The 16,275-nt window shown below is 37.1% G+C and overlaps 1 protein-coding gene across 2 annotated transcripts in view; it reads right to left on the bottom strand.

Moving 5' to 3' along the window:
- Nucleotides 1-16,275, bottom strand: part of LOC123876990 (synaptic vesicle glycoprotein 2B-like) — a 58,546-nt gene that overhangs the window by 19,897 nt on the left and 22,374 nt on the right. The window contains exons 1-3 of one of the 2 annotated variants that reach the window (XM_045923465.1): nt 11,587-11,830; nt 3,637-3,861; nt 793-955 (exon numbers count right to left, since the gene is read on the bottom strand). In XM_045923465.1, coding sequence (XP_045779421.1) covers nt 793-955; nt 3,637-3,861; nt 11,587-11,611 — 413 coding nt within the window. In that variant the 5' untranslated portion in view covers nt 11,612-11,830. Of the gene's footprint in view, nt 1-792; nt 956-3,636; nt 3,862-11,586; nt 11,831-16,275 lie in introns of those variants that run through there. The other variant, XM_045923464.1, reaches the window with a different exon arrangement.

Raw genomic sequence — 16,275 nt, 5'->3', positions numbered from 1 at the left:
AATGTACGGCATGTAAAAAAATATTATCTATGCATAAAACACTTTCAAAATAAATTAATTTTATGTTGTTTCAAATCACCCCCCGGACCACGGAAAGAGAGGGGGTTGCTACCCTCAATTTTTTCCCCTTGTCGCATGATTTTTGTACGGCGTTGCGGAATAATGGATTAGAGGCTGTATTGAAACAGTATGAAACTAGTGCCGTACAGAATTAAATGACCAAATTTACCCCGGAAATTGTCAGAAAATCAAAACATTTACTGACTTTGTGGCGCACCATTTTTTTACGGCACTGCGCGCTTTCTTATTATTTTTCATGGATCTATCGATGGTAAAAATGCCGTACAAAAATATATGACCAAAATGTACTCACTCTACCTGCACTTTTCAATTCTCACCAGCACTCTGTTGGACAGCTTACAAGTGACGGCATAGTGCTGAAACTTATTATTTTATGCTCTTATATCGTCCTGTATACGTCACCTGGTGGTTCATATGACCCACCCATTTTTAAACATGGGCCTGTAGTCTATAACTTTAAGTTTTATTATAAAAAAAGAAAAATCCTGACTCACTGATTGATTTATCGACGCCTAGCTCTTGGACATAAGAGACCTTAGACTCCCAAACTCTTGGACCTAGAAAGCAGGAATTTTGCACACAGGTTCCTTTTATAATGTAGGCACGGGATGAGGTCGAATTTTCGTACCTTCTAACGATAGGGAAGCCGTGGGCGGTCGCAAATAAAATAAAATAAAAATAAAAAAATACCATTTCTAACTGGGTACTTACGATATACCTTCAATGAGTTTTATGAATAGCAACATCCAATACGTTTGGCTCGATCCCTCGAGTAAAGTACCAATAAATATGCCCACGTTTCCACCTATTAAAAATATTTTTCTACCAAAAGTATCCACTAAGAACCCGGTGAAGAGGCTCGCTCCAATTTGTCCTGAAAGGGAAATAAAATAAATATAGAACTCGTATCTAGAAATCGAAAACCGTTTTTTTTATAGCTTTGCAAATATACACTCTACGTACACAAAATTTTATACAGATTTGATCCAAAATTATTTGAGATGCTAACGATCAAGAGTAAATTAAAAATTTATAACACCCCCGACAAGTGAAGGTTACAGTAACTAGAAAAGAGCTGATAACTTTCAAACGGCTGAACCGATTTTCTTGGATTATAACTAAGAACACTCTTGATCAAGCCAACTTTCGAACAAAAAAAACTAAATTAAAATCGGTTCATTACTTTAGGAGCTACGATGCCACAGACAGATACACAGATACACACGTCAAACTTTAATACCCCTCTTTTTGGGTCGGGGGTTAAAAATTTTACAGGAGGAGCCAAAAACCGAATGAAAGCTATTGAAACTGCTATGTAATTTTTAGATCAATATCACAAACTTTGGATCCAATTTTAGCACAATTTTAGGCTTTTAGCTTGAGAATGAGTTTATTTGTATTCAGTAATCAAAATCGTGAACTTTGGACTCAATTTTAATGTATGTTCAGGCCGTTTTTCTTGGAAATGAGTTCAGATTTGTATTCAGTGGTCTAAAAAATCCGGATGTAGGAAATTGAAGTATTTTGATCATAAGTGTATCTTACTGCACCGTTTTTAAGTCCCAACCCAAAAAGAGGGGTGTTATAAGTTTGACGTGTGTATCTGTGTATCTGTCTGTGGCATCGTAGCTCCTAAAGTAATGAACCGATTTTAATTTAATTTTTTTTGTTTGAAAGGCGGCTTGATCGAGAGTGTTCTTAGCTATGATCCAAGAAAATCGGTTCAGCCGTTTGATAGTTATCAGCTCCTTTCTAGTTACTGTAACCTTCACTTGTCGGGGGTGTTATAAATTTTTAATTTACACTTGCCACTCCCCATTTACTTATTTTATTGGATTTTAGTTTGCACATAAAAGTTAACAAAAGTAGGTAGGTACACATATTTTTTATAAGTTTTTCTTATGTAGTTTTTAATTTATAAACTATATCAGAAAAACTTAGGCTATTTGCGTGGGTGGTAGATCTGACACCTAAACCTGTGCCTAAACTAGTCATCTGTACCTAGAATATGCTAGGATGTCATGTCTATTTTTTACATGGCATGCGGCTTATAAGTTTTACCAGTTTTTAGGGTTCCGTACCACAAAAGGCAAAAAGAACCTTTAAAAGGATCATGGTTGTTTGTTAAAACCATTTTTAAATAAATCATAACCTTTAGGATTATGCCCGTTGCCCTAGAATCAGGTTTCGCAAGAAGCAAGGTTTCACAGCACAAATAAAAGAAAAAGTCTTTAAATTATTCATTTGTACTAGGTACACACAATATTTTATTTTTATCATTACAAAGTTACGTTTGCAATTGAAGATAATATTGTAAGCAACAAAATGATTAATTAGAAAGAAAGAAAGAAAGAAGAAAGAAAATTACACGTATCTTTCCAAATAACGGAACCCTTGGTGCCCAACTCTGTCACGCATTCCGGTTTTATGAATAAATGACTTTATTTTTTGTTTCTGTAAAAAATAATGCACAAAAAATTCACTTACAATCTTAAAATATTGAAAGAATTGAATGCCTACTCGCTTTTAAGAGCAGGCAGTGGTGTAAAGGTCTTCGCACATTACACAGACTCGACACCAGCTTTCACCTGTTTTCTTTCACCGTTAACAGGGCTCTCTCCGTCACTCGTTTCATACAATCGTAGTTCCAGTTTCATTTGAATATTAAGCAACCAAAGTCCATGAAATTTTGCAGACATATTCTAGAAAAACTAATATCTGTGTCTGTGGTGTTTTAAATTTTTCTAAAAATATGTAGTTTTAGATTTGTATGAAAATTTTTAAGACCGCGTAACTTTGAAACCGAATATTTTAACAGAAATCTGGAAAACCACAGACATAGATATTAGTTTCTAGAATATGTCTGCAAAATTTCATGGACTTTGGTTGCTTAATATTCAAATGAAATTGGAACTACGATTGTATGAAACGAGTGACGGAGAGAGCCCTCTTAAAGCAAGCTATATTCCTAATTCCTTTAAATGCTCATAACTCGGAAAAGTAAGAGGAGCCCGGACTTGAAGGAGGACAAAAGTTAATATACACAAGTGTAAATTAAAAATTTATAACACCCCCGACAAGTGAAGGTTACAGTAATAACTAGAAATGAGCTGATAACTTTCAAACGGCTGAACCGATTTTCTTGGATTATAGCTAAGAACACACTCGATCAAGCCACCTTTCAAACAAAAAAAAAACTAAATTAAAATAGGTTCATTAGTTTAGGAGCTACGATGCATTAGACAGATACACAATTACACAGATAGACACGTCAAACTTATAACACCCCTCTTTTTGGGTCGGGGGTTAAAAAGCGCTTTTTTAATATAATTTGCTCAATGATAAGCTGTTACCCAAACGAGTCAACGAACGTTCCATAGAGATAGATTTCAATCTCTCAATCAAGCCAAGCCACCTTTCAAACAAAAAAAAAAACTAAATTAAAATCGGTTAATTAGTTTAGGAGCTACGATGCCACAGACAGATACACAGATACATATACGTCAAACTTATAACACCCCTCTTTTTGGGTCGGGGGTTAAAAAGTAAACTCACCTAGAAAAGGTATTGCAATTAGCAACCCTTTATACATAATACTCATGTCCAGGTCACATTCTGCCACCGGGAGGATATATGAAGATGTAGTGGTGACCAGCATAGCCGCGAAGATGGAACATAGTGACGCGGCTAGTAGCAATATGTGGAATTTTCCAAATTTGCATAGCGTTAATGCGTCTTCTAGTATTTTCATAGCATCCCCATCTCCCTTGGTTTGTTGAACTGAAACAATTAAAAAAAAAATCGGTCAAATATCGAACTCGCATAAGAAATAACACTTTTTTTTTCATGGCACCCATTATGAATTTCTTATTATTTGTTGTTATAGCGGCTATAGAAATGCACATTCTGTGAAAATTTCAACTCTCTAATTGCACTTCACGAGATACAGCTCGCTAACAGACAGACAGACGGACGGACGGACTTAAAAATGTTAAGATTTAGCAACCATCATCATTATCAACCGGATTCCTATAACAATCGCCATGTCAGAATTCTGCGGTGAAAGGCAGTGTGGGCTTACCCTTATTGTACACCAAAAGAGAAATGACAATTGTAAATTAAAAATTTAAATAAAACACCCCCCACAAATGAAGGTTACAGTAACTAGAAAAGAGCTGATAACTTTCAAACGGCTGAACCGATTTTCTTGGATTATAGCTAAGAACACTCTCGATCAAGCCACTTTTCAAACAAAAAAACTAAATTAAAATTGGTTCATTAGTTTAGGAGCTACGATGCCACAGACAGATACACAGATACACACGTCAAACTTCTAACACCCCTCTTTTTGGGTCGGGGGTTAAAAAAACAATATAATAAAAATAAAAAATAAAAATGATTAGGTACTTAGGAGAGCTGAGCGAGTCGAGTAAAAACGCACTGAATAATTGAGAACCTCCTCCTTTTTTGGAAGTCGGTTAAAAAAGCTTGCAAATGCTTTTAGCGATGTTATTCAAATATGTCTTTGGGTGCTTATCTTAATCAGTATATTAATCATTATAAAAAACATATTAATAATTCAATGAGCTACAACCGGTATGTTCTATAATCTTCGAGACGTTACCTACGTGTTAGATCGAGGATATTATAATGGGATACTAATTATGTAATCTTTTTTGCCTTATAGGGCTCCGGACCCATTAGTCAACAAGTCACAATTAAAAATACGACTGTTTTCCCAAAAAAACAAACTGAAAAGTAAGAATATTCCCATTTGAATGAGTGCCATTTTTTTTTTTTGATTTTTTTTGATGTAAGGGTTGTTGTAAAGATACCCTGCACATTCAAATTTGAGAGTTATGGTGGAATAAAAAAATCACATACATACGTGAACCCTAAAAATATTACACTCCTTTTTTGAACAGTCGTCTAAATGGTTTGCGATTGACTGTTTGCCCTACTAAAGGATGCCCGCGACTTCGTCGTGTGAATTCAGGTTTTTGAAGATCCCGTGGGAACTGTTTGATATTCCGGGATAAAAAGATGCCCATGTCAATTACATGGACGCAAGCTACCTCAGTACCAAATTTCATGTAAATTGGTTACGTGGATGGGTCTTTAGGAATCCCGTGGGAACTCTTTGATTTTCCGGGATAAAAATGTCCGGCCCGGGATACATACTTATATGCTAACTCTGTACCAAACGTCAGAATCGGTTAAACTGTTGGGCCGTGAAAAGATAGCATACAGACAGGCAGACAGAGACAGACAGATAGAAACACTTTCGCATTTATAATATTAGTATGGATATGGATTTACCGTTGATACAACTTGCATTACGCATACATTAGTACCTTAGCCACATTGCAGCGTTTGATTGCCGTCTCATTCACTCAGTCATCAACAGTGGCTAATTTCCTACAGTGATAATATTGCAATACAGTAATATATGAAGCTGCGATAGCCTAGTGGTTAAGGTTGGGTTAAGGCATCCGCCTTCTCATCGGAGGTCGAGGGTTCGATCCCGGAACTCTCACTTTTCGGAGTTATGTGCTTTTTAGGTAATTAAATATGACTTGCTTTGTGAAGGAAAACATCGATCGTGAAGAAACCTGCATGCCTGAGACTTGTCCATAGTGTTCTCAAAGGTGTGTGAAGTTTGCCAATCTGAACTGGGCCAGCGTGGAAGACTACGGCCTCAAAAAGCCCTTCTCATTCTGAAAGGAGACCCACGCTCAGAAGAAGGCCGTAAAAGCTCGCTCCAGCAATAGATGGGACTACAATTACTTTTATGTAGAGCTTCATTTTAAAATTGAAGCTTTAAAAACAAAAAAAAAACTAATTTAAATCGGTTCATTCGTTTAGGCGCTACGAGGTCACAGATAGATACACAGATAGGTACACACGTCAAACTTATAACACCCCTCTTTTTTGGTCGGGGGTTAAAAAGAGTAACCGCCGAGTTTCTTGTTGTTCATCTCGGTAGGAAAGGCATTCCGAAACAGTGGTAGATGCATTTGACGATTCAAAAGTACATGTAAAAGTTTGTTTGAGAATAAAAAATCTTGATATTTCTATTTCAGTGGAACACGAACTAGCAACACAACTTGGGTTTGCATCCAATTTGCAACTCACCAATCAACAGCTATTTGCCTATGGGTATGCATTCGATTTGAGGCTGAGTCAGCAAGCAAATACATCCAGCCGCGAACTATTTGCCTAATGGGTTTGAAGCCTTACAGGTTTTGCATTTGCTTTACTAGTAATCATTAATAATGCAAATTAACACAATGTAAATTATTGTTGTAGGTATAATGGTGATAGATCGTCTTATAGAAAAACAATATTATAATATAAGGGTAAGTACACACTGTCACTAGCAGCTGTCGCTAGTAACTACCACCCTACGTTATACGCACCCTATTGTAGAAATCAATTAAGGGTGTGGGTTTAATTAAACCGCCATAAACTAGCTGTGACAGCCTAGTGGTTAGGACATCGGTCTTGTTTTTGGGAAGTCGGGGGTCCAATCCCGGGCACGAATTCTTTCTTATACGGAGTTGTATGGGTTTTAAGGAATCAAATATGAGTTATATTAACGATGAAGGAAATATCGTGAGGAAACCTACATGTCTGAGAGTTATCTACCATCCATACTAATATTATAAATGCGAAAGTGCATCTGTCTGTCTGTCTGCTACCTTTTCACGGCCCAACAGTTTAACCGATTATATTAGCTTATATCCCGGGGACGAACATAGGCTACTTTTAATCCCGGAAAATCAAAGAGTTCCCACGGGATTCCTAAAACTCATCCGCTTAACCGATTTGTATGAAATTTGGTAACGAGGTAGCTAGCGTCCCTGTAATTGACATAGGCATTTTATCCCGGAAAATCAAACAGTTCCCACGAGATCTTTAAAAACCTAAATCCACGCGGACGAAGTCGCGAGCATCCTCTAGACACATTTATTATAAATGCGAAAGTGTGTCTGTCTGTCTGTCTGTCTGTCTGCTACGTTTTCACGGCCCAACCGCTGAAAGATTCCGACGAATTGAGAACCTCCTCCTTTATTGGAACTCGGTTAAAAAGTCATACGCAATTCCAGCAGGATAAAAACATGCTCATGTAGGTATTAGTTAATAATATTATGTAATATTATTAGTTTATAATAATTATATGAAATACCGTAACCTGTTTTGAACTTACATTCATTTAGGTTTGACACATTGTTGTATTAATTAATTATTATCTAAGTACCTATTTATACATTATATCTACAGGACTACATTTGAATTAATTACCATGAATAATTTAAGCGTGAATGCATGAAAGATTTGTTGTTTTAAAATATTTTTAACGTAAATCTAACAAAAAGTTTGTTTTGTTTTGAAAATATTAATAAATATCTGGTAAAATAGGCTTGGAACTCACGACGCGGTCTTCACCCGCGCCAGCCGCTGGCTATTTTATTTTTCTAACCTCACGAGACCGGTTGTTTGTACGGGAACCGCAGCCACCGCGGTTGCAACCATCAACCGCCGTGGTTGCGACCACCACTTGCGAACTTAGCGGGTGGTGATAGCAAAACAGGCAGTTATTTCTGGCTGCTAAGCTGTTCAGCTGTTAGTTCCCAGATCGCCATGGACACAAACTAGTAACGAGCTGTTACGTTACACTCACTTCACAAAGAATACAAAAAAGTAGGCCTAGAAGGTTCTGGGTGCATCCACTGATTCAGGAATGGAATCGTTATGGACTATTTGTTGTGCTTATTAGTGAATTAATGAAGCACGAAGAAAAGTTCTTTATTTATTTTCGAATGTTTTTAAGAAAATAATAGAATCTACTGAAAATGTATGATGAATTAACGCGCTGCGGTTGCCTGCTGACGCCTGCAAAGGTGCAGCGAGACCTGCAAATAACCGCGCACTACGCAGGAACACATCGCGTCGTAAAGTTTGAAACTCGAACTCAAATGATTTAGTTAAAGTAGGTATTGGTATTTTTTTTTTTTTTTGATAGTCAAAATTGTTAGATTTGTAAGATGGTATAGTAGTGATAAATTATATGTAAACTTTCTATCTTTGCTATTTACATTTCCGTACTTGGTGTACGTACGAGTGTTGCGGTCCCGCAACCACGGCGGGTGCGCGTGAAAACCGCTCCGTGGGTTTCTAGCCTTACGCTACGAATAAAATATAAATGACATACCAACGCGAACGCCGCGTGTCACATGTATCTACGCTTACAACAAATACTATTGTTAATTCTTATGGACATTTTAGGAAACCCGATTAAAATTTTCGTAAAATCATATACCTACATGTAACTCTGTTATCACACTAATATTATAAAGGAGAAAGTTTGTATGTGTGTGTGTGTGTGTGTGTGTGTATGTGTGTGTGTGTATGTTTGTTACTCCTTCACGCAAAAACTACTGGACGGATTGGGCTGAAATTTAGAATGGAGATAGATTATACCCTGGATTAGCACATAGGCTACTTTTTATCTCGGTAAATTAAAGAGTTCTCACGGGAATTTTAAAAAACCTACATCCACGCGAACGAAGTCGCGGGTATCAGCTAGTCAATCATACAACACATTACATTGTTTCCATAAAGTTCAAATGTCAAACATGTGCCTATCTACGCATGTGGTTACCAGCTGTCATAGCGGGTGATGACGTAATTAAATCTACGTCTCGTCTCATGGAAATTTATCCTCAGTAATAAAAGTTATATAAAACCGCGGAAGCAGGACTTTAACCCAATCCGATAGGGTCAGGGTTAAATTAAAGTATTAAAAAAGTATTAGTAGTAGTAAAAAAGCATATTAGTCGTCAAACTTTTTCCTATCTAAATGCGACGGAGCTTTTCTTGAAATAATAAGTGGCACATGCTAAATTAAATAAATTTCCAAATCCATTTTTTATTTAGTGACATCTTATACCGAAATTTGTACTTAGTCATTGGATTTTATTACCTTGTCGCATTGAAAGGTAGGGGGCAAGATGGCATGGCATACCTACTTAGGAGTCAATAATTTATAACACAAACAATTAAACATCACGAGGAAACCTACATGCCTAAGAGTTCTCCATAATATTCTCAAAGGTGTGTATAGTCTGCCAATCCGTAGCTAACCCAGCTTGACCAATCCTTCTCATACGTACTTATGCGACAAACTAAGGCAGGTCTACTTGTTAACCCCCGACCCAAAAAGAGGGGTGTTATAAATTTGACGTTTGTATCTGTGTATCTGTCTGTGGCATCGTAGCTCCTAAACTAATGAACCGATTTTAATTTAGTTTTTTTGTTTGAAAAGTGGCTTGATCGAGAGAGTTCTTAGCTATAATCCAAGAAAATCGGTTCAGCCGTTTGAAAGTTATCAGCTCTTTTCTAGTTACTGTTACCTTCACTTGTCGGGGGTGTTATAAATTTTTAATTTACACTTGTATACAAATTAAAAAGTGGTCGGTGCTGCATACGAGTTAGACAAATATTTTCACATTTAATAAAATTATTATAATATATCATCAAGCCTCATTAAAAACTTCCACAAATGTTCAATTATTATTATTAATGTTTCTATCGCTTTAAAAACCATTAATTGACTAGTTTCAAATTTATTTTATGTATCTATCTCATTTAGGTTCTTGGAGGCCTAAATAGGTATTATTATACTCGAGAAAGTTAAATATGTAAGAGAATAAATTAAAGCATTTAAGTATCAAGATGTTTTATTGAGTAAACTAGCTGATACCCGCGACTTCGTTCGCGTGGATGTAGGTTTTTTAAAATTCCCGTGGGAACTCTTTGATTTTCCGGGATAAAAAGTAGCCTATGTGCTAATCCAGGGTATAATCTATCTGCATTCTAAATTTCAGCCCAATCCGTCCAATAGTTTTTGCGTGAAGGAGTAACAAACACACACACACACACACACACACACACACACACACACACACACACACACACACACACACACACACACACACAAACTTTCTCCTTTATAATATTAAGTGTGAAATGTGATAAAAATAAACTCGTATTCGAGGTGCATTGCCACGCAATGATAAGCCAGTTAGGTATGTACGACATGCATTGCAAATGTCACTCGCACGCAATGTAGGTACATACTTACTTACCCAGGTATGTTTTTGTTTTTATGTTGATGTTACTTTGTCAAAAACCTGTACGCAAGTGCTGACAACAATCGTACAAAGTAAGCTCCATCGGACGAACACTATCCGAACTCAATTTTTAAATTAAACGATTATGTAGGTACTGTATTAGATGATGCCCGCGACTATAATATTATATCCGCGAGGATTTAGGTTTTAAATATCTCTTTGGAACTTTTTGTTTTTCCGGGATTATCTAAAAGTCTATACCTAACCGTTTGCCATGCAAACTGTCATGCAGTAGGTACCTAGGTACTAGGTAGGTACCTCCTATTGGTTTAATCGGATTTGTGGTGAAAAGGTAACAGACAGAAGGATACAGCCACTTTGTTGTTGAACTTCGGGTTCAAACTCATCAATCTTGATGAGACAGAGAATATGAGGAAGCTTAAATTAAAAGTTTTCATAAATAAACATCACGTAATTTTGTTTTTCTCAGAATACAAGTAAAACTAGATTGTAGAAGTCGAAAGGTCATAAATATAATAATTAAAAAAGATAAAAAACAGCATCCCGTTTTTATAATGCTGTTTTTATACAATACTAGCTGATGCCCGCGACTTCGTCCGCGTGGTTTTACGTTTTTCGAAATCCCGCGGGAACTCTTTGATTTTCCAGGATAAAAGTAGCCTATGTGCTAATCCAGGGTATAATCTACCTTCATTCCAAATTTCAGCCAAATCCGTCAAGTAGTTTTTGCGTGATTGAGTAACAAACATCCACACATCCAAACATCCATACTTTCACATTTATAAAATATTTCTAGCTAATGCCCGCGACTTCGTCCGCGTGGATTTACGTTTTTCAAAATCCCGCGGGAAATCTTTGATTTTTCGGGATAAAAAGTAGCCTATGTGCTAATCCAGGGTAATAACTACCTCCAGTCCTTTCAGCCAAATCCGTCCAGTAGTTTTTGCGTGAAGGAGTAACAAACATACCCACAAACTTTCGCCTTTATAATATTAGTGTGAAGTGTGACTAGACTAAATAATAGATAGGTAGGTAGTCATCTACAATTGTCTTTAAAACAATAATTAACTCAATTGGGTAATTTAATACAGAGTGAATTTTGTGAAGGCATTTTCTACGCAAGCGCGCTCCATCTTAGGGTGCATCATTACTTTCTAGCAGCCTAGCTGGTCTGATTATAGCCAAGCGCTAATCTATAAATTAATTAATTAATTAAAAGTTCCAGTTCAGTTACCAATTTCGACGCCATGACACCATACGAACAAACGAGTAAAACACTTCAAATATATGAATGTAATATTCATTCACTTTGATATTTAAAATGTTTAAAATTTTAAATAACAACTACCTTTTTCTGATGAATCCTTATCCATTTTTCTAATATATAAAATTCACTAAAAGTTTATAAATAACTTCCTCATAATACTTGGCACTGGGTTATAGACACTTTTTTATCAATTTATTTCCTCCTTCATTTCACTAGTTAACTAAAAGCTCGTAGCATCTATTAATAACTGACGCGTAACACGTTCGTTCACACAAGCGTTTCTTCTTAACACTATCAACACACTAGCACATTAGTACGCGACAGGTCTACATGGCATTCGTGGCGTCCCCCCGCCTCATACCCCGATTGCCATTATGCCGCTTCTACACATAGTTCAACGTGTTGGCAAGCGCGCTGGCCCAGCCACTGGCCCAATATGTAGAACGGGCATTGGCGCATTGGCGGTAGGTATTTGAACGTTGGCTGGCGCGCTTGCGAGCTTGCCGCGCGGTGTCGGCAACATCAAAGGACACTTGTCGCAAGTTTGGCGCACCATCCACACATTGGTCGCACGATTAGTTTGCTCGGAGCAGCGATCAAGAGTGCACGTTTTCTTCTTTCAGCGAATTAACACCTAACTTGACGTACACATTAACAAAGTAATTATAAGCTGTGAATAAATATACAGCTGCAGCTGTTAGCGACTCAACATCCATTTTGAATCCGTCCGAACATTGACCCGAACCAAACCATACTGAACGACCTTCCAATGTGTGGATTATTCACAAGCGCGTTGGCAAAGCGTATCGCAAGCGCGTTGGCGAATGCGCTGGCCTATGTGTAGAGGCGGCCTAAGTAGTGCTCAATCTGTTCTTGCTCCGCGCTTTCAATAATATAATAAAAAAATGCGATTAGTCTGTTTATATAACAATAATTATTATTATTTCTTTATTAACACATAATAGGTATACGATACCTAAGAGAAAAATCATCTGCGCCAGTTCTTTATTTATTTTATACAATAATTTTGTAAAACTACACAACAGATTTTATAATCTGTGCATCTGATGTGACCACAGTAGGTAACGTATTTAAGGAGTAAGTTATAATAATATCTGTGTCGCAGTGTGGACTTCAAATTAAAAGTGGAATTTACATCAATAGTGTTAGTATGAGAATTTGCATCTCGCCAAACCACTCAATCGTTAATAAAATTCGAGCGTCGAAAATTACTTCAGAGTAAAGTGGACCTTAACTCCCTTGATTTAAAGTTGAAGTTTTAGTCCCACAGATTTTAATGTCATAAGTGTAATGTTTCTCAGAAACTGTAGATGTATCGATGAATTACAGTGTTAAATCAAAGATATTAAGGTCCATTTTACTTAAACGCTAAAGTATTATAAAGTTCTACATACACAAGTTGTTAAACAAGTTCCTGAGACCAGGTCGGTCATATATTTTCTACCTATTTATACAAAATGCAGGTAGAAAACCCTGGTCTTCTTTGATCCTTGCTTTGTGTGTGGTTTTTATCTATTTACTAATAAATAAAATTGAAGTGTCGTGTCTGTTTGAACGGGCTAATCCTCGGAATAGCTAAATCTATTTTGACGGGACTTTCACAGACAACTAGAGGACTACTTTTTTAACCGACTTTGAAAAATGGAGTTGTGTTTTTCTACCTATGTACACGGATATCTCCGAGATTTCTGAACCGATTTGCGTAATATTTTTTTTAATCGTTAAGGGAACTTTGCGACATTGTTCCATAAAAAATTTGGATTCCAACTCTTCAATCCTGCTGCTGCAGGGGATCTGACCAATCCACGCGGGCAAAGCTGCGGGCATTATCTAGTATTATTATAAAAGGATGTGTTGTAATAATGGGTGGATTCCCCAACAGCAAAACTTACGGGGCATGTATGAAGTCGGTAGTAGGTACAGAACGTCACTAATTGTAAAATACCTGCGTTACAGTTCTCATTTTTCCTAGTAAGAAGAGGTAGTCACCTAATGTGCACGACAATACATATTTATTTTCTATACTAGCATTGCAGTTTATACAGCCCCAAATTTTTCGTTTTGGTAGCTGTCTTCGCAACATGTGTCAGTGTAAAGGCCGATTCACACCAATTGCGTACACGTGACAGGCGCGTATTGACGCGCGTAAACCCCAAACACACCGGGTTACGCATACGTGTGCATTACGCAAGCAGTGTGCCATGTTTCATACAGTTCCATACACAACGCAATGGTACGCGCTACATCTACGCTTACACAGCCTGTGTGAACGAGCTTTAAAGCCCTAAGTAAATGAGATACTGAATGAAAATTTCCACCAAGGCCATTAATAAACGACAATAAAAATGCAGCTGCAACTTGCATGTAGTTTAATAAGCGAGCAACAAGCTCAATAGACGCGATGCGTATCAATCAGCCGATTCAATTAGGTACTTACCTACAATCATTAATGCAATGGAAATTTTTGTTTATGAACCTTCTGACTGAAAAAACAAATAAATAAGGAAATCTTATATTATTTTGTTGACGTGGATATACCTACTAGTTGCAGTTACAGGAAAATTGTAATATAGACAACAAATTATTTATATATTAGGTAAGGTGAGGTTATAGAGTGATAAGAGTAAGACCCATTATTATATATTCGTATTTAGTGACGACAAGGAATGACAATTACTTATTATTATTATTCCTTCTCGTAATACTTGTGAAACGAATTGGTGACACGAAGAGGAAGAAGGGAGTAGGGACTGAGAATTGCTGGCCCCATCCAGAAGTTAAAATCCGCAGCGTTGCCAGAAGGGTACAAAATCCGTACTTTTTGGGTCATGATCGTACCTTCTTTCTTTCTTCGTTCTAAATTCAGAATTTAGCAATATTTCGATCATCGCAATTATTGTAAGGTTATTTTTAATTAAAAATTGATTTGTTTGTTGAATAATTTTGTTTTTAAGAGTAACACTCTCGAATAACCTCAACACGTTGTGATTTGTACCCTTGCGTAGGTTTTGGGAGGACATAGCAACAATTATATTTTGCTAAAATGTTTAAATAATACCTGCTTTTTCTGAGTAACCCTTGAATGCAATGTAAAGAATCTAAAATTATAAAATTGACCGTGTTTATTCACTTTTTCTTAAATTACGCCTGCAGTGAATATCACTGCAATACTAAGCTGGTGCTAATAGCTATTTCAAAATGGAAACCTAGGATTTTAGTAGTTACTAGCCGATGCCCGCGACTTCGCCCGCGTGGATTTAGGTTATTCGAAATCCCGTGGCAACTCTTTGATCTTCCGGGATAAAAAGTAGCCTATGTGCTAATCCAGGATATTATCTATCTCCATTTCAAATTTCAGCCAAATCCATCAAGCAGAAGGAGTAACAGACATACACACAAACTTTCGCCTTTAGAATATTAGTGTGATAGTGTGGTAACCGGAGTTTTAGTAGTAGTAGAAGAAATAGGTCTGTGGTAGATCATAATAAGAACATTTAGTATGCCCCCGTCGGTAAGTAGGTTATTAATATTTAGTGAAATTCAGTTAAATTTGCACAGTGAATTAAGTAGGTACAGCTGCATTTGAAATTTAAATCCATAAATTCTTTGAACGGGCTAAGAACTGGTCTTATAAATTAATTCTGAATAGCTTCGACCTTTCACACTCCATATTGACCTACATTGAGGTCCTTTATGAGGTTCCTGATATCACCTTTTTAAGGGACTCTCTGGCACAGTGGTAAGCGCTGTGTCTTGTTAGTGGGAGGTCCCGGGTTCGATACCCAGCAGGGGTTTTAAATTTTATACTTTCTAATTTTCTGGTTTGGTCCGGAGGCTTCAGCCGTGGCTAGTTACCACACTACTCGCAAAGTGCCGTCAAGCGATTTAGCGTTCTGATACGATGCTGTGTAGAAACTAAAGGGGTACTACCATACCCCTTCCAGGTTAGCCCGCTTCCATCTTAGACTGCATCATCACTTACCACCAGGTGAGATTGCAGTCAAGGGCTAACTTGTTACTTGTTACTGTACCTATATATGGCTCGTTTGCTCGCTATTTAAAAAAATATCTTTTTATGTTTGTACCAGAAAATTGTAACAATAGACAGAAAAAGAAAGAAAAAGTGGTCAGGGAAGCACTTATCTCTATAAGAGATCTCCAGTGACCCGTGGCAGTGCAAGGGGTTGTAAAGAGAGTTCAGTAATTATTGTGAAGAAAATCAAATAAGTCACGCGTCAAGATCGTTCAGCCTTTAGTTTATATGCGAGTTTATTAGAAACTTATCAAGCCAGGTTTACTTTCATAAGTTTCTAATAAACTCGAAGCATAACTTTAAACTTCAGGCATCGACACACTCAAAGCGTAGCTGAACGGGCCCAACATGGCTTCTTTCGTAATACAAGAAACTGTAATATGAAGGCATTCATATTGCGCCTATTAGTGGAGCAAAGATAAAAGTGGTTTCACTCTATTTCGTTCGTTCTGTGCGTTTTACGGTTATTTTGGCTTATTATGTGCTTACATAGGGTTGCCAGATGCCCCGTATTTTACGGGTTACCCAGTATTTCAAGGCATAATAATACAGAAACCCCTAACTGTAAAATAAAATGCGAGGTAACTGAAGCTCTCGTATTTTTTGCAAATCCAGCCGGAGCTGGCTGGCGAAACCAAACCGTAACGTTTTGTCTAGTAGAAAGAATATTTTCCTTGTGCGCCAATGCGTGGACCAATACCCGCGTAGCCGAAACC

The sequence above is a fragment of the Maniola jurtina genome, chromosome 22 (assembly GCF_905333055.1).
Source record: "Maniola jurtina chromosome 22, ilManJurt1.1, whole genome shotgun sequence".
NCBI lineage: Eukaryota > Metazoa > Arthropoda > Insecta > Lepidoptera > Nymphalidae > Maniola > Maniola jurtina.
The sequence above is the reverse complement of the archived record's forward strand: the minus strand, read 5'-3'. Positions and strand labels throughout refer to the sequence as shown.